General features: G+C 34.8%; 1 protein-coding gene across 1 annotated transcript; it reads right to left on the bottom strand.

Annotated features, from left to right (window-relative positions):
* Window positions 1–1,302: 1,302 nt before the first annotated feature.
* LOC143639824 (serine protease 52-like) lies at window positions 1,303–5,170 on the bottom strand. The gene is made up of 5 exons (XM_077107871.1): window positions 5,056–5,170; window positions 3,500–3,635; window positions 2,897–3,144; window positions 2,112–2,245; window positions 1,303–1,572 (listed from the first exon to the last, which is right to left on the bottom strand). The coding sequence occupies exons 1-5, from the start codon at window positions 5,168–5,170 to the stop codon at window positions 1,303–1,305; spliced, it is 903 nt and encodes a 300-aa protein (XP_076963986.1).
* Window positions 5,171–22,920: the final 17,750 nt, after the last annotated feature.

The following is a 22,920-nucleotide window of genomic DNA, read 5'->3' on the forward strand; positions in this document are numbered from 1 at the left end:
AAGAGAAAAATCACTGCCACCACATTTCATTTAATGCATGCCAGTCAGGCAAAGAGGTTGACAGAAGATTTATGGCCCATCATTAGGGGAATGTGCAAATTCTTATCAGGTTTTAGTACCATTGCTTACTGTGGGGATATTCCATGAAGTATATGGCTCTTAGAGATTATTCCTGGAATGAAAAAAAATTTACCTTGTATTTCTATTAATTTAAGATATTTTTAAAATGAGCCTTCTTATTTCAACATTGCTCAGCACAAACTGGCTTATAATGCTTTTCATATTTACTTCTGTAGTTTTCATGAAATTATGTGTATATCATCAGAGATATCTGTTTCTTGGTAAATGCTTACCCCTTTAAAGATGGAAATAATAATTATTATGGCCAATATTTTACCCTGTGAGATGTGGCAGGGAATCCTAAGGTCGTTTCAGGTGGTAGTCAGTGTTTGAAGAAAAGCTGGGCTCAATGACTGTTGCAAAGTACTTGGTTCCTCATATGATGATTCCAGAAGTGAAGGATGAATTTGGCCTTCCAAGAGTTTACCTGACAGTGAATAAAGATAAAAATCTATAAATGACTTCTGGAAAGAATCATATCCCCACAATCTATGATGTGCCCCTGAAAATCATGGCTGTTTGTGCCATTACAGTTGCATTCAAAGTTCAAAGGAGGAGAATTTATGTGATTGGCGATACAGGTTAATTTTGTATATCAGGTACCACACCAAGGTTACTATATGCCTCTGTGGGACCAGGTTTGACTTCATTTCTTCCTAATTCCAGACTTTAATATTTTAGTCCAGCATCTAAAAAGATTACAGTCTTTTGAGTTTTGGGAATAGCTGATGGCATAGTATAATTCTCCACAGGAGTTACTACATGTAGGGTTTTTTCCTCATGGTATGGCCTACCACACATAGGGTTTTTTTTTTTTTTTTTTAGAATTAAAGACCCTTCCTTTTCCTTGTCCTGTGTTCCTTCTTAAATTACAGAGTGTATGGAAAAAAAAAAAAGGTCTATAGAAGAAACTATACACACACTACATACCTTTGAGTAACTTTTCTATTAAATATACCCTTTATGAGTTATTCAAAATGAAACAAAATAAGCAAAGAACACTTCTTGTTATAGCGAGTAAGCATAAATCAGTCATTCAGAGGGAAAGACTATTTATTGAAGGTGCATATTTTAAGCATATCCTATATGGCACAAATAAATCTTTTTTCATTGTTATGTGGTATTTTATATAATCATATTTACCATGAACAAAATGGGACTATATTCACTCTAATCTCTGAACTACAAAAAACTCTGGAGTACAATAATCATTATCAAAAAAGGTAACAATGTATTTGTCTGTTTTAGGGGACAAGAAGATTTGGGCAATTCCACTAAAGGTATAATTTCCTGATTTAAGGGATGTCCTGATTTTGCTGAAGTGGTTAAGATCCAGGACAAATGTGGGCTCACGATGGTAGCTAGAGATTTGAGACTGGTCAAGCCTATTTGTTTCCATTTACCACCAGATATTGGTCTGCACATAACAGCACTTCCTGGACTCACTGGATCCTGTGAAGTAAAAGATAGAAAAATTTAAGTCATTAACCCAATATTCTATATTATTATATATTTTAAATTTCAAGTAAGGGAAATGCTCAGGAAAAAATGTGATATTAGGTGAATATGCATATCATCCTTATCAACAAATATAATGAATACCACAAAAATAAAAACTTTGAAGTTTAAACCATAAAGCTGACTTTTTCAATTATAGAAAAAGAAAAGGTTTGACTTAGCAAGCCTTAACAAGCAAGGGTCTTATAGTTAGTTGAATGAAATTTTATAAAATGTCTAATATTTTGGAAATTAACCAAGCTGGCTCCTCAATTGAATAGAAAATAATAACATGCATCAGATATATCGAATATATGCAATATATTTTTGTAGAAGTTGATTCTGGAATTTAAAAATGCATGTTTATTACCCCTAAGCAAGAATTCACTTTCTTAATAATGGTAGGTTATTTTCCACTTTACATAGGGGCATAGTTATAGTTTCAATCATCCTGAAACAGAGAAAAAAGAAAGAAAATAACTGAGATGGCTCACCGCATTTGTTTCAGCATTTTTGGATTGAGTATAGAAGCATACAATAGAACTACCTAAGTCAGGGTAGAGGGAGACACAATTTGAAGCTTGCATCATGTGCATCTGTAATATTTCTGGATGCTCATCTGTCTCTCCTAGGAAACAGATGGAATATAAAAAGACTTAGGTACAAAGTTTACATTAATGTAGCAACTATTAAGACTATAGTCAGTATTATCATTTATATTAGTATATCTAATATATTATGCTAAAAATACTGTTTATTTTCTAATCACCAATAATTCTTCTTATTTTCTCAATTTATTCCACTATTCTTTTAAAATTCATTTTGTGTCTTTTTTGCCAAATTTGAATACTATTTAAGTGTCACTTTTCAAATTCAATGCCTATTTTGATTTGTAGGATTCCAAATTTGAACACAAACTTATATTTATGTCTTTAAAAATGTTTTAAAAAACATTTTTCCTTTTTTCCATTGTTTCAAGGTTAATACAGCTAAGAAGGCATTTATTCTGTATTCATAAAATTTGACTATTCATAGTAACACCAGCATATTACCATTTCACTTTAAAATCCTATGGAGACATGTTCAAAACAATGATTTTTATGAAACAAGTCTAAATTCTAAGTATTTAATTTGTATAAAAACCTTAAGATTTGTGATGTAAACAATCATGCAGTAATGTAGACAATCATGGATAGATTTCATTTTTAAACTCATATATTAAAATGCAATCATCACCTGCTTTAGTGCCATACTCCTAATAAGAAGAGTGATCACTAACCTGGTTTAAGAATTCGTGGCCCAGAAAGCCAACATTCTGTACTGTTCAAATTTTTTACATGGCCCAAGGGTGCTAAGGTCTGAATGGAAGTTGGAGTTCCTTGAAGGAGTAGCAATGCTATATCATTTCTTGCTATCCCACTCACCAACCGGAACCTCTCATGCAGTAGAATGTTAGACACTTTCAAAACTCTCAGAGGTGCCCCAGGATACCTAAGGCCCAGGATCACCACAGTATCTTCAGGATTCCTATGTATGTAGTAAAAATTAATTAAAATAGACTCACCAGGAAATCATTGACCTTAGAATCAAAATTAGCTATAGTGCAAAATTAGCCATAAGTGCAAAATAGATCTTGAATACCTCCAGAAAAATCAGAAAAATCATTAAAGAATTCAGAGTTTAGAAATGAAAAAAGTTTACAGAGAATCTATCAGAGGTATCAAGCATTAAAACATGGTAAAAGTATTTATTGTTTAGTCTGAAACAAAGATGTCATAAGGATAAGAGACATGGTTTAGGAAATAAATCATGTAAACGAATTCTCCTACCAAATATCTTTACCCCATAAAAATCTGGAGTTATATGGTATGGGAAAACTTACATGTTCCTGACACAATGGGCAGCAGTGAGAACCCAAGAATTGCTAATGATGGAGCCACTGCAAATTTGATTGCCACAGTTTATGATTATTGCTTGCCAAGGCATAGTATATCTCAGAGAAATTCGGTCTGCCAAAGCTGAGGAAACAAGAACAAAAACAAAACAACTATGAAAACAGTAATGGTAAATTTGGTAGAACTGTTATGAAATCCATTTTTTTTAAAGTTTTTGATCTCTGATGTTTCTCCTAAACAGTTCTGTGTAGTAAACATGACTTAGAAACAAACTTTTTCATCTTTTATGTCTTTTTTTTTTCTGAAAGAAAATTCCTTTTATCTTCACAAGCCCATTGTTTCTTTATGGACCATATTAAATTGTCTTTAATAAAAGGACTGGAAAACATTTCAGCTTCTTTACCCCTTTGATAACCTTGATTAGTTTTTATCTTTGCTTATTAGGAGTTATTAGTACAGTTAGGCAATAAAAGAGAAATCATTTCACCTTAAAGTGTTTCACTTTAAATTAATGAAAATTTTCAAGAGAAACTACTTGTATCTAAGCAGAAGGAAACTGATTTTGATAAACTTAAAATCTTAATTAGTTATCAAGTAGGTATAGTAACTGGGAAATTGACATTTGAAACTTTCAAAAAAAATTATGGTCAAAGGAATATATTTGAGGTTTTCTCAAATATGTTTAAATGAAAGTAATGCTGTTTAAAACAGATATAAGCAGAAAATGATAAAGCTAACCTGTCTATAAGAGTAGTAAGGAACTATAGATGAAATTGAAAAATGAGATGAATGTTCAGTATAAACTTCGTTTCATTCTATAAGTTACAAAAACTTTGTATGATATGAAAAAGACAATTATATGGCCTTTAAAAAGCATTGTTCAGTAAAAATATTAGAGTTTAACTGATAAATAGCTTTATTAGATGAATATGTTGTACAAGAAACCAACATAGATTTCTATAGAAGTAAGTGGAGAAGTATACTAATGTGAAATAATCTATTGTGATAGGTTATATGTAGTCAAATGAAAAAAGAAAATACAGCATAATACAGAATTTTTAATCTGTAAAATCATCATCACTTGCTAAACACAAAAATATTTTTAATTTAAAATTATTTCACCATATGTAGAATAAATGAAAAAAATAAGTTTGTGTTAGAGGAATAAGTTTGAGTCTCAGTTTTAGCTTTCTTCCGCTTTTTCTTCTAAGAATTTGATCAATAACTTTACTTCTCTAAATCTTCTAATTTAGAAGTTTCAAATATGAATTTCCTAGTTAATATAATTAAGCCAGGTAATTATGATAGACATAGTCATCTATATTATATAGGGATATTAATTAATTTAAACATTATGCTAAATATGAAATGCATTCATAAGCTATGAGGTAACTGATAACTATTACATTTTAACTGGAAAAGCCATGTATTCTAAGGAAAAAAAACACTTCTCTTCTCCTACATACTTCTCATATATCTCCATTACTCTCTTCATTTCTTTCTCATACCTCCATTATATTCCTATCATTTTCTTGTTGCTTACTCTGAGGCTGTGGCAGAGAGACAAAGTTTGGCTGAATAGAAGCAGTAGTGGAAGTTAAGGCTGAAGCATTCCTAGTGGTGGAGATTGAAATGGCAATGGAAGCAGAAGTAGTCATGGGTCCTTGCTGGGACCAGGGTGCAAGGCTGGGTCTTGTAACTCCTTGGAGCCAGAAAATGAATGGGCTCACTTGACTGAAGACATAGGGCTTTGTGCAACGTTCATCAAAATGACTTAAGATTCCCACCTGCACCCATGTATTCTTTTGTTGTAGATGACACACCAGGGGTGCCCCCAGGTCACCCTGTAAAGAGGGAACAGATTATTAATTGATCATCTAAAGTATGTGGAAATATAATATTTGATATTGAAGGGTATTTGATTTTCACCCTGCCTTTCATACCCCCTCAATTTGTCACCTTACAGCCTGCCTCCCCCATAGCTTTCTTGGCCTCCACACAGAAAGTGAATTCATTTAGCTTAGGCCAAAATTGGGTACAAGTGCTGACTTTCCGGATGCTTAGGTGTCTTTTTTGCAGAATCCCTGGACTTCCTGATGAAAAAAAGAGAAAAAAGAAGAGTATTCTTTTCACTTTAGACTTGACTAGTGATTGAAATATGAATGAAGAGAAAGATGTCAAATCTTCTATGACTAATGCAAATATAATAATGTCTTCCAAAGTACATCATTACATCCATCCCAGAGCTTCTGTATTACTCACCTCTCATGAGAGACCAACTGGGTAGCCAGCAATCATAAAGTTGGATATTTCGTTCTTGTTCCAGACTCTCTTCCAAGCAAATAGGAAGTGCCATGGGCTGAAAATTTAATGGCTCCTTTAGGAAAATAAGCCCAGGTCCTAGAGGTCCTTTGGGACCTAAGTAGGGCATAGCATGATGAATTCCTATAGTCTGGGCTTGTGCTGGGTCCTGAAGATCAATAAGCCCCACTTGGACCAAGGCCAAGGCTTCAGCATTTTTTCTGGAGGGAAATTTGTCAAAATTTCTATTTTTCAACATTTCAAAGTGAAATAACTTTAGACCAATAAAGATATTGGTGATCATGTAAATCAGATGAAATCCAGGCGAGCACTAAAACATTTTTTTAATCTTTTCTAGATGTTGTCAAAACATATGTTAGAAACATAAAACGTTATTATAACCACAGTATACTATTAAACCCAACATATGTGAACATTTTCAGAAATGAAAAGTAAGGTAATTGTTATGATGGAATCATGTTTCTTGTTGAAGATTCTTAACTTGGGATTGAGGATTGCAGTTAAGTTTCAGAGCACTTTTCTAGTATGTGCAAAGCCATTGCTTCTAAACCCAGAACCACAAAAATTAACAAATAAATTAATAACTTATTGTTCTATTATTTAAACTGTTTGAACTGATTAATACTTAGTGATAAGGAAAATAAAAGCTAGTAAATGAAATGAACCATCTACAACTGTAATATTTTATAAAATAATTCTTTGTCTATATTAATAGCTCTACTTTGTTATGTAGAAATTAAAATGAATAAATACTTGTATTTATTTATTATTACTATAGCAATAAAGAAATTATTTTAAATGGCATCAGTTCTAAAGTTATAATATCTCATAAATATTCTAAAATAGATATCCCTTTATTCATAGTTTAATATATCTACTTACATTAAACATAGATATATCTCCATTTATAGTCATGATAAGCCCATCATACATTAAAATATTTAAATATTTTATTAGTATATTATAGCTACACATAATATTGGATTTCATTTGACATGCATATAATATAATTTATTCTATTTTAGCCCCCTTGTTTTTCTCTCTTACTCCCTACATTCTACTTCCTCTCTTTGATGGACTTCTTTCTCTTTGTTTCCTGTTTATAATTGAGGATTTATAGATAAATATACAGGTGGAATTCACTATGGCATATTCATATGTACACACAGCATAATTGCTTAATATTATCATGAATATCAAGATTTTCTTCATTTTCCCATTATTACTCACTAACTTCCACATATCAGAGAAACATTAGACCATTGCTTTTCTGATTATTTCACTTAGCATAATGCTCTCTGGTTCTATTCATCTAGTGACAAAACAATAGTTTCATTTTTTATGGTTAAACAAAATTTCATTATATATAAATCCCAAGTTGTTTTTCCATTTATCTGTTGATATACATCTGGTCTGGTTCCACAACTTGGCTAGTTTTAGTCATGCTGCTATAAATATTGATATAATTGCATCACTATATTATTATCCAGAATATATTATAAAAAATTGAAACATATTACTAAAAATAAAAATGAACAATCCATAAGAAGAGATTAGAAAAATGATAAACAGCCAGAAATTCAATATTTCTAAAATCAGGAAAATAAAAATTAAAAATGATATTTATTATATCCATATCAATTAGGATGGCAATTATCAAGTATACTACTAATAATGTTGGTAAAGATATCAGGGTACATATTGGTACATTGTTGGTGAGGCTACAAAGTAGTACAACTGCTCTGAAAAGCAATTTGGAAATTTCTCAAAAATATATAGAAATAGATTCACCATATGATTCAGGTATCCTAATCCCCTGGTATAGATCAATAATTTCAAAATCTAGCAAGTCAGACATACACTAAAGATATAAACTACTGAATTTAGTAGGTGAGCAACACTTGTGGTTAAGTGATATAGTATTATGTTATATATGATGGATGTTTAGTCTACTAAATAATACTAATAAAAAGAATGCAAGCTACAACTCATTGCTACTGCCCAATATCACAAGATAATTTTATAATGCCCATTTATATTCTAGGCAGAGATCAAAATTAACTTTCAAAAACATGCTTTCTACTGAATATATATATATGTGTGTGTGTGTGTGTGTGTGTGTGTGTGTGTGTATATTTAGTTTTTGCACATATAGTCAAAAAATCATTAGTGGAACAATCATAAGTTGGGGGATATCTTTGTATGGAGTTGCAATTTAAATTTAGTATGTTATCATCTTCTGATATATAATTATATAAAAGTAAAATATTTTATAATTCATTTAATTTTATATTTATATATATTAATATTTATATAAATTTGGATACAGTAGTTAATCTCTAGAAAATAATGAACACTTACTTGGAGATATTTTAGGAAAAGGAATAAAACGGGAAATTATAGAATTCATGGTCAAAGTATAAAAACATTTTTTTTTGATATTTGGGATACACTTTTTTATTAACTAGGAAAATGTAATGCAAGTCATCACTCCAGTTAAGGAGATTCATCATTTTTTTCAAGAAATAAGGGAAAATACCTACTTGGTTGAAGAAAGATATCTATAAATAATTTCAATTTTTATCATTTTATTTCAAAACCTTGAAATGACTAACTCAGACTTACATGAAATGGGCACATCTTGCTGAGGTAAGGATCCATTGTTTATTTAGTATAGAACCAGCACAGAAATGAGAGAAAGAGAGCTGCACAGAAACCATCCAAGGGAATTCACCAATTTCTGCCTCCCAGCAGTTGGGGCACTGGGGGACAAGGCCATGGCGCAATCCACACTCTGAGGAAAGAATCCACATATTATATATAGTAAAGTTAGTTTTACTGTACTTTCTTTTCTAAATATACTAATATACTATTTTTATATTTTAGGAAATGTTTAAAAAATTGACATTTATGCTTTTGGGAAATGCTTGGAAATACATTATTAAAGCTGTAATAAACTCAGAGGAAGTAATGGAGATTGTCTGCATAGTTTTCTTGATGATGGTATTTTTAAATATTTCCATTCTTCAAGTGAAAAAATAAATCATTGGTAACAACTAAGAGTGTTTTTAAAGTTCTATTCTCTGAAATGAATTCAATTTATAAATCTCAGGTCATAAACTAAAGACATATAAGATATTAATTCCTCAATACTTGTAACTTCCTAAGTATTTAAGTTAATTTATTCTCTTTGGATCTGGAAGAAAATGATATGCATTTTAGGCTTATAAAAAGCATAAGAATTCTTATATACTCAGAAATTCTGACTTTGGGGTCCAGAAGAATCTTTTATCTAGCATTAATAACACAAACATATGACTATCAAAAACTTGCCTGTGATTTCATGAGAAACAATAGCTGTCTTGAATAGCCAGAGAGCCTGGAGATCATCTCTCCAGATCACACCAAAGCGACACTCAGCCAAGGAAACATTGAATTCTGAATGTGAGAGAGGCAGTTGTCCAGGCTTGGTTTTAGTTGGGGATTCAAATTGATATATAGGCACCAGGGGAGATTTTGTTAAAAATGTGGCTCGAGTAGCATGTAAAGAAGAAAAATTTTGAGTTGTCTCTTCAGTAGATTTTGAGGAAGATAGTTCCTGCCTCAGACTATCAGAAATGATTGATGGCAAAGGAAGAGAAGAGGTCATAGAAGAAGAAATTGAGCAAAATGGGGAAATGCAAGATGAAGGTAAAATGCATGTAGTAAAGAAAGAACAGGAAGGAGACAATGTACATGGAGATGAGTCAGAACAAGAAATAAAATCTGAGGAAAGAGAGCTGGTAGATGCAACTTGTACATCAAGGCTTCCAGTTATCTGGGTAATTTGTGTATTGCTTCCAATTGTCTGGGTAATTTGTGTATCACTTCCAGTTGTGTGGGTAATTTGTGTGTTGCTTCCAGTTGTGTGGGTAATTTGTGTGTTGCTTCCAGTTGTCTGGGTAATTTGTGTGTTGCTTCCAGTTGTCTGTGAAATTTGTATGTTGCTTCCGTTTGTCTGTGAAATTTGTGTGTTGCTTCCATTTTTCTGGGAAATTTGTGTATTGCTTCCATTTGTCTGGGAAATGTGTGTGATGTTTCCATTTGTCTGTATAATTTGTGTGTTGTTTGTCTGGGAAATCTGTGTATTGCTTCCATTTGTCTGGGAAATCTGTGTATTGCTTCCTTTTGTCTGGGTAATCTGTGTATTGCTTCCATTTCTCTGGGTAATTTGTGTATTGCTTACATTTGCCTGGGTAATCTGTGTGTTGCTTACATTGGCCTGGGTAATCTGTGTGTTGCTTACGTTTGCCTGGGTAATCTGTGTATTGCTTCCACTTGCCTGGGTATTCTGTGTATTATTTCCACTTGCCTGGGTATTCTGTGTATTGTTTCTACTTGCCTTGGTATTCTGTGTATTGTTTCCACTTGCCTGGGTAATTTGTACATTGCTGCCACCATTCTGGTAGCCAAATCTTCCAAGAATCCAACCACTTAAAAGGGTAAGGAGGACAGTGTTTGTGGTATGGCTGGGTTGTAGAGAATTGGTTTTATCTTGATTTTCTATAGTAGCTATAGTTGACAAAGATATATTTTCTCCCTTATCTAGGGAAGGAATTGTTTCTACTGGTAAAAAAGGTACAATTTTAGGCCAAATGCCAAAATGACTCTTTAATAGGGTCTTTTCACCTGACTCAACATCAGAAGCAGTGAATGACTCAATTATATCAGCTTTATAATATGTGCCAGGCGTTAGAATTTTTGTTTCAGACTGGACCCAGGTACTGACTTTATCAGTGTTAGTAATGGAAAAGGATGACACATCTGGTTGGGTTTCAGATTGGATCCAAGATTTGAGAGTTCTTCCTCCAAGTGAAGACAATGGTTTGACTATTTCATATACAAGTTGGGACCGGTATTTGACTATGAATGTTTCAGATTGTGTCCAGCTCTTGACTGCTTCCATTTTAGGCCGCATCCAGGAATGTTTTGTACCAATTTCAGGTTGAGTTAATATTTGAGATTCTAAATAGGTCAATGATCTTTCTTTATTCATTTGAATGTTAAACAAAGATCTGACTGTATCATCTTGCAGTTTGTCCCAGGGTGTGAATGCCTGGATTTCAGGGTAGGTCCCTGCATCATGTGAAGCAGCTCCTTTCTGAGTCCAAGACCTGACTTTACCAACATCAGTCTGAATCCAGGAACTCATTTTGGAGAAATCAGTTTGAATCCAGGGTTTAGTTGTATTTCTTTGAGTCCAAGGTTTTGTTGTATCAACTTTAATCAAGGTTGTCTCAGTCCAAGTTTGGACTGCTTTACTTTCAGCCTGGTTCTGGGTTCTGAATGAATCTTTCTGATACTGAAACAAATATGAAATTACTCTATTTGGCTGGATCCAAGGAAGGATTTCTGGACTATCAGACGAGGTCCATGGGTTGAAAGTAGCAACTTCATTCTGAGTCCAAAGTTTAGTTATACCAACTTCACCTGAATGTAATATTTGAGATTCTATGTGGGATAAAGGTCTAATTGCATCATATTGAGTCAAGGACCAAAGTGTTAGTTTATCTGCTTCTGGCCAGATCCTAACTGCTTGAGATTCAGGCTGGGTCTGAAATTGTATTTTATCAGTTTCAGAATAGGTCTGGAGTCTAACTGTATTAGATTCAGTGTGGGTCCATGGTTGGTCTGCATAACCATCAAGCTGAGACCAGGGTCTGACTATATCTATTTTAGGCTCATTCCAGGGGTGAGCTACTTGCATTTCTGGATGAACCCATGAAGTAACTCTCTGAGACTCAATTTGGGTCCGACGTTTTATTATGTCATTTTGAGTATGGAACAAAGTTATGACATTATTAATGTCAGGCATGGCCAAATGTTTTGCTATTTGCAGTGTGACAATATCAGGCACAGTCTGAGTCCAGAGCCTGACTACTGGAGATTCATCTTGGGTTAATGTTTTGTTTGCATTCATTTTAGGTTGTGTCCAGGGACTGACTGTGCTAGTTTTCTTTTGGATCTGTGATATAACTATAATATTTTGTGGTTGGACCCAGGACTCTATATTATTAGATCTCAATGAGGTAAAGTTACTGAGTGTTTCAAAGTCTGACTGTTTCCATGGTTTTATGTTTTCTGTTTGAATTTTGAAACCATCTTTGCTAACAAAAGATTCAGGTTGCACTATCCAGTATGAGAGAGTTCCAAACTCAGGCAAGTACCATGTTTTGACTTTTTCAATTTCAGGATGTGTCCCCAGAAGTGATTCATTATTCAGGTGTTGAGTAGCATCAGTTTGAAATTGCATCAAAATCCTGAATGCATTAATTTCAGTTGATCTCTGAGGTTTTGCGGCCCCCCGTGTTAGCATTCTTGAAAATATCCCTGTGTCATTTTCAATCTGTGTATAAGATTTACCAGATAAAGACTCTCTTTTTTTCCAAGTTGTAATTTTGGAAACTGTAGCCTCTGACCAAGCCTTGACTGCTAGAGTCTCAATTTGGGTCCATGTGGTAACTTTTTCAGATAAAGATTGTACCCAGGAATTTAATATTCTAGATTCATCCTGGCTCAGTGGTGTGAGTGTTTCAAATATAGGTTGTATCTGAGTATTTACTGCTTCTGATTCAGAATGAGTTCCTAATGTGGTGGATGAAGTCTGTGACCATGTGTTTACTATTGAATATATTCCCTTTGCTGAAAATATGACAGTAGAACCCATAGGCTGTATCCATGGACCCACTGTTGGAAATTTAGCCTCAGACCAGGTTATAAATTCTGAATCTATTGTTGGAGAATATTCAATCTGGATCCGTGGAACAACTTTTGAAACTGTGGCACCTTCCCAGGAATCTACTTGTAGATATTCATTCCGGGTCCATGGTATGCTTTTTGACTTTGTGGCCCCTGTCCAGGGACTTATTAATGGAGATTCAGCCTGTGTCCAAGGTATAACTTTAGGTACTTTAGCCCTCTTTTGGGGATATATTCTAGAAAATTCAGTTTGAGAGCATGCTATTACTTTATTACCCTTTTGTAAAAAAGAATTAAATTTTGTAGATTCAGACCGTGTACAAATTATGACTGTTTTAGTTGTCAAGTGATTTTCTGTATAGACCCATGATGTGATTCTATTTCTCCTGGACTTTGACCAGGGAGTTGGGACTAGAGTTTCAAATTCTGTATGGACACTTGCTGTTGGAGATTCCAACGCTATCAGAGGATCTATTGTTGTATTTTCTTCCTGGTTCCACGAATTTACTAATGGAGATTTGGCCTGTGTCCTTAGTGTGATATTATTAAAGGTGGGTGGTACCCAGGGATTTCTAGCTGGAGGTTCTGTCTGTATCCATGTTGTAGTTTTATTGGCAACAAACTGTGTCCAAGAATTTAATGCTGAAGATTGACTCTGTGTCCACAATTTCCCTATTTTAACTATAGTGTCGATCCAAAGAATTACTGTTTTAGATACAATTTGTTGCCACAATGTGAGTGTATCAGCCTCTGATAGAGTCTTTACTTCTGAAAGTTCATCTGGGTTCCATGATGTCACTGTTTCAGAATCAGATTCTGTCAAGGCATATTTTTTAAGAGATTTAACATGAGTCTGTGGAGTCACTTTGTGAGCTTCAAGCTGTGTCCAGTGATTTTCTAGTGAGCTAATAGTCTGTGTGAAAAGAGTGACTGTATTTGACATAGGCAGTATAAAGACATTCATTGCTGTGGACTTATTTTGTGTCCATTGTGTACCTAATTCTGTTGTCAACTTTTCCCTGCCCTTTAGTGTTATAACTTCTGTGGTGTTCCACAGCATATCTGAACCAGTCACAAATACTGTCAAGACATTCAATGCTGGTCTTAGGGCTTGAGTTAATGAGGTGATTGTGTCCTTTTCAGTCTGTGTCCAAGGAATTAATGTTGGAGACTGAGCTTGGATCCAAGTTCTGACTGTACCTGATTCAAATTGTGTCCTCGGGTTTAATGAAAACACATGACTTAATCCTAACACTCTATTTTCTAGATCTTGTATCTTAGAATTTATGACTTCACTATTAGTTTGGGTCAAATGAGAGACAATGTCTGTTTCAAGTTTTGTCCAGGGAATTGATGCTTCAGTTTTGGCTTTACTTAATATATCAGATACAGGAGGTGTTGGGAGCTTTACTCTTGGGAATTGAGAATCGCTCCATTTTTTGAATGTATCAATCTCATACCTTGTCCAGAGATATATTACAGGTGAAGTAGCTTGGTTCCACAATGCAAATGCATCTGATATTGCCAGTGTCCAATGTTTTACTGATGGAGATTCAGCCTGGAACCAAAGTGTAAGTACATCAGAAAAAGTCTGAATGCCAGGTTCTACAGTTAAAAATTTAGACTGAGTCCATGGCCTGAATATAGCAGTAAACTCTGTCAAGGGAATTGATACTGAATTTTCAGCCTGGATCCGTGATGATCTATTTGGTTCAGATATCAAAGGTAACTTTGGGCTTGCTGATGAATATTCAGTCTGGAGCCACGGTGGTTTAATTATGTTGGACATAGGTAGTGTCCATAGATTTTTTAGTGGTGATTCATTCTGTGACCATGGAAGTGTAATTGTTTCAGATATAGAGTGTGTTGAAGTATGTATTGCTAGAAAATCAGCTAGGGGCCAAGATGATGTTATCATGTGGGATACCAGCCGTGGCCATAGATTTACTAGTGGAGTTTCAGTCTGTAGCCACAATGGTGTGGCTCTATCAGAAAAAGATTTTGGCCAAAAATTTCCTGTTGGAGCTTTGCGCTGGATCCATTTTGGGGTATCTGTGGCAGATATAGTCAGTATCCATAGACTGATTATTGAAGATTCAGCATGGAGCCAGGCTGATATGATTCTATCAGACAGAAAATATGTCCATGGATGTACTGCTGGATATTCACCCTGGAGCCAAAGTGGTGTTGCAATATACATTGTTTCTAACTGTACATTGACTGGTAAAGATTCAATATGGGGCCATTGAAGTGTGACTGTATCAGTTTCAGACTCTAACAGATTGCTTACTGAAGATTCATTCTCAAGCCATGGTGATATGATTGTATCAGTTACAGCCTGTGTCCATAGATTTACTAGTGGAAATTCATTATGTGACCAAGGTGGTATGGTATCAGACAAAAGCTGTGGCTGCAGATTTACTGCTGCAGACTTAGCCTGGAGCCATGGCAGTATGACTGCATCAGATACATGATTTACCCATAGCTTTAGTGTTGGAGATTCACCCTGGGACCACAGTGGTGTGATTGTATCATTCAAAGGCATTGGCCAGAGATATCCTACTGTAGATTCAGCCTGGGTCCATAATGAGATGAGCATATCAGATACAGGCTGTTCCCATGCATATTCTACCACTGATTCAGCCTGGGGCCATAGTGATATGACTGTATCAGAAACAAGCTGTGCCCATATATTTCCTGCTGAAATTTCAGCCTGGGGCCGTGGTGTTATGATTGTTATGGATACAGGCACAGGTGATGGATTTATTGGAGGAGATTTGGCCTCAATCCAAGTTGCTGAGACCTTTTTAGACAAAAGCTGTGACCATAAATTTCTAGCTGGAGATTCAGTTTGGGGCCATAATGGTGTGACTGTATTGAAGACCAGCAGGGTCCTTAGACTAACTTGTGGATATTCAGTATGAAGCCAAAGTGAAGTAATTTTATCAGAAACAGGTAGTGTCCTTAGGTTTATTGGTGAATCTCCAGATACTTTGGGCCATGGTAATATAATTGTATCAGATACCAGCAATGTCCACAAATTTGCTCGAGATTCAGCCTGTGCCTTGGATATTTCCATTGTATCAGACAATGTCTGTGGCCATAGAATTCCTCCTGGGAATTCAGCCTGGGGCCAAGATGCTGTCATTGTATAAGATAAAGACAATGTCCACAGATTTATGTGCAAAGATTGAGCCTGGGACCTATGTTGTGCTATTGTATCAGAAACAGGCATTGTCCATAGAATTAATGATGAAGATTCATTTTGGAACCTAGGATGTGTAACTGTATCAAATGGCAGCATTGCCCATAGATTGAATGGTGGATATTCGGTCTGAGGCCAATGTGGTGTGATTGCATCAGCCATAGGCAGTGTCCACAGATTTCCTGCCAGAGATTTAGTCTGGGGCGATGATGGTATGATCGTATCAGACACCAGCAGTGTCAATTCATTTGCTTGAGATTTTTCAATCTGGGGTTTAGATGCAGTGAATATTTCAGACAAAGTGTTTGGCCATGAGGTTTCTGCTGGAAATTCAGCCTGGGACCAAAGTGGGGTGATTGAATTAGACAAAGACAATGTCAATACAGTTCCTGGTGAAAATTCAGTCTTAGGCCAAGAAGGCATGATTATATCTGATGCCTGCAGTATCCAGAGACTAACTATTGGGTACTCAAACCGAGGCCATGGAGGCAGAATTGAGTCAAGCAAAGGCAGTGTCCATACAGTTGCTAGTGGGTATTGAATCTGGGATGTTGGTGGTACAATTGTTGATACAAGTTGTTTCCATAGATTTATTGTTGGTGATTCATCTTGGAACTTTGATTTTATGATTGTTTTAGGAAAAGTCCATGGCCAATATCCTAATGGAGATTCATTCAGGGGCCAAAGTGGCGAAACTGTATCAGACACAGACATTTTAAAGAGATTTACTGGTGATGATTCATCCTCCAGCCAAAAAGGTCTGAGTTCATCAGATATAAACACTGTCCATTGATTAATTGGTGCATATTCAGCCTGGAACCATGTAGACCTAGTTGCATTAGGTAAAGATAGTGTCCATACATTTTCTGGTATATGATCAACCTGGGGCAATGGTGATATAATTGTATCAGATCCAAGCTGTGTCCATTGATTTACTGTTGTCAATTCATCCTGGAATTCTGATGTGGTGACTGTTGTAGAAAAAGTCCATGGCCATAGATATCTTAGTGGAGATTCATCCTGGGGCCAAAGAAGTATAGTTCTATAAGACACATATGTTTTAAAGAGATTCACTGGTGATGATTCATCCTGCAGCCAATGTGATATAATTTCATCAGATATAAAAAATGTCCACTGATTAACTGGTAGATATTCTTCCTGAGACCATGGAGTCATAATTGTGTCAGACAAAGGCAATATCCATACATTTGCTGGTGTATAATCAACCTGGAGCTGTGGTGGTATAATTGTTTCAGACACAAACTGTGTCCATAGATTTACTCTTGGCAATTTATCCTGGAACTCTGATGTGGTAACTGTTTTAGAAAAAGTCCATGGCCATAGATATCCTGGTGACAATTTATCCTGGGACCAAAGTGGTATAGTTCTATCAGACACGTAAGTTTTAAAGAGATTCACTGGTGAAGATTCATCCTGCAGCCAATGTGATATGATTTCATCAGATACAAAAAGTGTCCACTGATTAACAAGTGGATATTCAGCCTGGGGCCACAGAGTAATAACTCTATCAGGTGAAGACAGTGTCCATATATTTTCTGGTTTATGTTTAATCTGGGGCCAAATTGGTATGGAAATATCAGAAACTAGCAGTGTCCATAGATTTATTCTTGATGTCTCCAGCTGTGGCAATTGGAGTGTGATTGTATTAGATACAAGAAGAGTCCATAATTTTTCTGGTGGAGACTCATCCAGAGGCCAAGGTGATGTAATTGTATCAAATGAATTTTCTGGCCATGAATTTTCTGTTGAAATTTTATCCTGGGGCCACAGTGGTGTAAGTATATTAGAAACTGATTTTATCCATAGGTATTCTGGTAGAGATTCAACCTGGGTCCACAAAGGTGGGATTACATCAGATACAGGTTGTGTCCCTTGAATTACTGGTGAATATTTAGCCTGGAGCCATGGAAGTATAATTGTGTCAGACAAAGTCACTGGCCATAGATTTTCTATTGTAGATACAGGCTGGGGCCATGGTGGTATATGTGAATGAGCCAAAGGCACTGACCACAGATTCATTGCTTGATATTTATCCAGAAGCCATTGTTGTGTGATTATCTTAGCTACAGGCTTTGCCCGTATATTTATAGGTTGATCCTGGGCCCATGGTGACATATACAAAGGTAATGACCAAATATTCCCTGCTGGATATTCATCCTTAGGCAATGATAAGGTGATTTTATCAGTTAGAGTTTTTTCCCTAAGATTTATGAATGGGGAATCACCCCTTTGCAATTTTGTGATGGTTGGAACTATAGTTTCTGGCCATGGTTTTACTATTTTGTCTATAGTAAAAGTCCAGGGTACAATTTTAAGAGACATAGGATGTGTCTGTAAGATTATTGCTGGAAGCTTACCCTTATTCCATGATTTAATATTATCTGTTTTAGACCCTGTCAAGGTATTTAGTGCTCGCAATTCATCTTCAGACCATAGTTCTTCTTCAGCATCTACACTCTTTGTCCACTGATGTAGTGTTGGAAGATTATTGACTAACCATTCTCTGAAGGTTTCATACTGAGGCCATGTTTTGAATGTACCAGTTTTAGACAGTGTTAGGACTTTTAGAATTGGAGATTCAGCCTGTTTCCACACTGGGACTTTTTCAGAATTAGAGTGTACCTGGGACTTTAGTTCCTCAAGTTCTGTCTTAATCCAGGGTGTGACTACACCAGATAATACATCTTTCCAATAATTTACTATTAGCGTTTCATACTGTGACCATTGTATGGTTTTATCAGTTTCAGACTGTCTCCAGAAATTTTCCTCTGGAGATTCAGTTTGGGTCCCTCCTGTTAAAATACTGGATTTATTTTTCATCCATGTCTGTACTATGTCAATGTCTGTATGAAACCAAGGTCTTAATACTTCAACTTCAGACTGGGACCAGCGTCCAATATTTTCCCTTTCAAGTTTATTTGACGACCAAACTGAATAACCTTTATGTTGTATCCAGTTTCTTAACTTATCCATCACAGGTTGGATCCAGGGACTGACTACTTCAGTTTCAGCCTGTATCAAGTTGTGTTCTGTTTGATTTACTGTCCACTGTAAGACTGTCTCCACTGGAGTCTGGAACCAAAGTTTGACATTAACATTCTGAGTTTGAGACCAAGTTCTAGTTATAGCATCTTCAGTTGGGGTCAAATGGTAAACCCTTTGAAATACTGTCTCCAGCATGTTTTTTAATGTATTCATTTGTATATGATCCCAAGATTTCACATCATTAGTTTGAGATTCGAATTGGCTCCATATCTTTACTGTATTTGTTTGTGACTGGAGCCAAACTCTGACCAAAACTTCTGACAAAACTCCAGGCTTTGTCTTGGGTATGACTCCATTAACCTTAGATTGTATCCAAGGCTTGAAAATGAATGTTTCAAGTTGAGTACTTTCAATATCATATCGAATCGATGGTCTAACAATATCAATGTCAGAATGTGTCCAGGATTGGAGAGTTTTAAAGTCTGGTTGGATCCTCAGTTTGACATGATCATTTTGTAATCTAGCTGTTTCAGACTCATGTTGGTTCCTGGGGTTTTTGACTTTTTCAATTTTTGTTTTGGTCCATAATTTAATTGTACCTGCTTTTGTATGTTTGTTTTCACCTTCTTCAGTTTGGGTTTTAGAGCTGCTTATTTTAAAGTAGGGCTGAATCCAAGGCCTTATTTTTTCAATTTTAGTTTGTAACCACAGTGTGATTATATCAGCATTTAACTGAGTCAAGGATTTTTCTATTTGGGTTTCTGAACTGATTATGTCTGATTTGGGGTGATTCCAGGGTCTGTTCACATCAACTTTAGAGTGAATTAAAGGCTTAATTGCATTAGTAAGAGGACGGATGGAGAGCCATGTTTTACCATCAGTATGCATCTGGTGTTCTAATATTATAGTATCATGCTTACTCAGTAGATTAATTCTATCCATTTTACTGGAGGATCTGATATGGCTAGATTTATTCAGGGTCAAATCCCTAATAGTATCATCTCCTGAAGAAGTTGACTTAGATGCAGGATTAATCCAGTGTCTAATTGCCTTTTCTACAGATTCTTGGGATCCATACATATCCAAAACTGACTGAAATGGTAGTTCAAAGGTCTGGGTTACTGTAGGATACCAGGATCCATCTTCATTAAGTATGGGATGAGTTTGTAATTCAATTGTATTAACTAGTGAAGAGACTAATAAATGCCTGTTATATTTTTCTGGATTAGCGTCAGTGTTTACTGTTTCAGGTATATGGTATATTTGAGTTCTAATATTCTCTTCAGTGTATTGACTCCACAATATTCTATCTGTTTTAACTGGCCCAGAATATGTCCAAGGCCCAAAATCTTGGGTAATTTCTAGCCAGGGTCTAGCTACAAATTTACTATAATTAGGAAACATACTAGATTTAACATGAGAGTAGGCAGCATTAATCTCAGTAGATACTAGGTATCCATCAATGTCACTTAAATAAGTGATTGAGGATTTGAGAGTATATACTAATGGTAGAGTGTGAACTGCAGTTACATCATCTAAAAGTTTATCCCAGAGTATCGCTAAATCAGTCAAAGTTTCATGTTGATATTTCATTGCATCTATATGATCTGGTTTCCAAGGGATTAGAATATCAGTTCTTTTGGTGCTGTGGGGTCCAGATATAACCAAAGATTCAAAAGTATCAGTTAATTGGGTATTCCCTGAATCTGCTATGTAAGAAGGTTCCCACCTTTTGACAATAGGAGAGATCCAAGTTTGTGCCATTAGGAATTTGCTAGACAAAGAGAGTTGTCTACTTTGCAAATATAGCTGCATACTGTGAAGAAAAGAGTCTCTCTTTTTTGGGCCAAAAAATACTAAAGATGGATTACGTCGCTGTCTGTTCAGAGGGAAAGTTTCTAATCTTCTCCTCTGTGACTGTATGGAAAATCCTTGAAAGGGCAAAAGAGCGGAGCTTTTTTTAATGCTAAACTTGTCTTGTAGTAAGGATAAAACAGGATCCATTGGCTTCTGGGATGTCTTAATAAATAATCTCATCCAGGTTAGGTATGGGGCTGTTTTTATGACAAGTATAGGATCATAACATGTAATTGAAGATTCCCTGACTAGGCCTACAAGTTCCCAGTGAATTCCAAAGAGACAGAGAACAGGACTGCCTTGTTGTAACTGAATGAAAAAGCAAAGATAAACAACATATATGAGATATATTACACATGTATTTATAAGATATTTAACTTACATTAAAATACATAATATATTCATATTTTTGCATGTTATAAATAGCATTTGTTCATAATTTAGAAACTTTGTTTTATAAACCTATGAAAATAAAAATTCATACATCCTAACTGACACATATAAATTGCATGTGATATGCTGAATATTAAATATTAGAAAATACATACATTTAGAGCTCTAGAAAACGATTTAAACCCAAATCATTGGTACTCTGATCAAAAGTAGAAATGCTAACGGGAATTTAAATAATGTTTTTAAACATTTAAAAATGAGTTACATACTCAATGTAATTCAGTCATAAAAAAATGAAATTAGAGAAATTGGCCTTTGCAGCAAATAGATGAACCATTATTTAACATTAGTCATCATGTTAAGCCAAATAAGTCAAACTGAGGTGGTCATGGATCATACGCTTTCTCTCATATGTGGAAGCTGGAGAGGAAAAAAGAAAGGTGAGGTTGGATCACCTAATATCTAAAGGAAGATTAGTAGAAAAATAGACCAAAGTGTGGAAAGTGGAGAGGGAGGGAAAATACTAGGGAATGATATTGCCAAATAATATGGTATTATTGTTTGTATATATGAACATGTAACAACAATTCCCATCAATGTATGTAACTATAAAGCACCAAAAAACTATGGGGAAAAATCTTTATCTGAATATAAAATCCATTTAGCTGAATTTTTGCTTAAATAATCAAAAAATATGTTTGTTATGAAAGAAATACTATTAAAATAGTCTTTCCCTATACTACTTCTCAGTATTTATCCTAAAGAATTAAAGACATCATATTATAGTGATACATGCATACCCATATTTATAACACCACAATTCACAATAGCAAACTATGAAACCAGTTTGGGGTGTCCAACAAAGGAGGAATGAGCAAGGAAAATGTGGTATATACACAAGAGAGTGTTTTTTTTCAGCCATAATGAAGGATGGAAGCAAATAAATGAAAGTAACTAGAGAATCTTGAGCAAAATATGTGAAACTAACAAAAATCAAAGATTATGTGTTTTCTCTAAAATGTGGATCCTAGAAATAGTGAAAATGTTTAAGCTAGAAAAAAAAATAGTAAAAAGAAAGATGTGAGAAGGCTTTATCAAAAAATAAGAGAGACCAGTAAAGTAGAGGGAAGGAAAAAGGTTAAGGATATGGCAAAGAAAAGAGAAATACTGGAGAATGATAATAGTCAAATCAAATAATTATTTTGTATGAATGTATAAATATAATAATAAACCATTATATATAACAAGAATGTGTCAACAAAACTATGGGAAAAGAAAGCTACCTATTAATAAACACGTCTTTCCACATTAATACTCTGTTGTGCAATTTTTGTATTATCAGAATAAATAAGTGTCCCTCATATCTGCAGACTTTTTTCCATTAATATTTAGTTCATATTTGTGCAACTGAATTATAATTAGATAATAAAGACCCATTTTCAATACTCCAACCATATTTCCTTCCCTTTTTGTTCTTAATGACTTTTATTGTAAATTCTCTATTCCTCAATATTTTTCAATGAAACACTAGTGCTTTAACTATTTGTGTTCTCATAAACACATATCTCTATGCATCTTTATACAATTTTACATGTATTTCTATAACACCAAAATACAGCTTTGCTCTATTGTAAGTACCAAGCATTCTCCTTGTGGCTTACTCCAGATACATAAGTTGTTACTTTCAGCCATGTTGATATGTTGATGGTGACAGAATGAGAGGTCCAGGAGCTTGACTGACAACTTCCTGATACTTGTCCCAAAATTATTATGCTCTGAAGGAGTAGAGATGAGAAGATTGTGAGATGTGAGATATGGATTAATATATATATATATATATATATATATATATATATATATATATATACACATACACACACACACAGT

This window comes from Callospermophilus lateralis, chromosome Y (assembly GCF_048772815.1).
Source record: "Callospermophilus lateralis isolate mCalLat2 chromosome Y, mCalLat2.hap1, whole genome shotgun sequence".
Lineage (NCBI taxonomy): Eukaryota > Metazoa > Chordata > Mammalia > Rodentia > Sciuridae > Callospermophilus > Callospermophilus lateralis.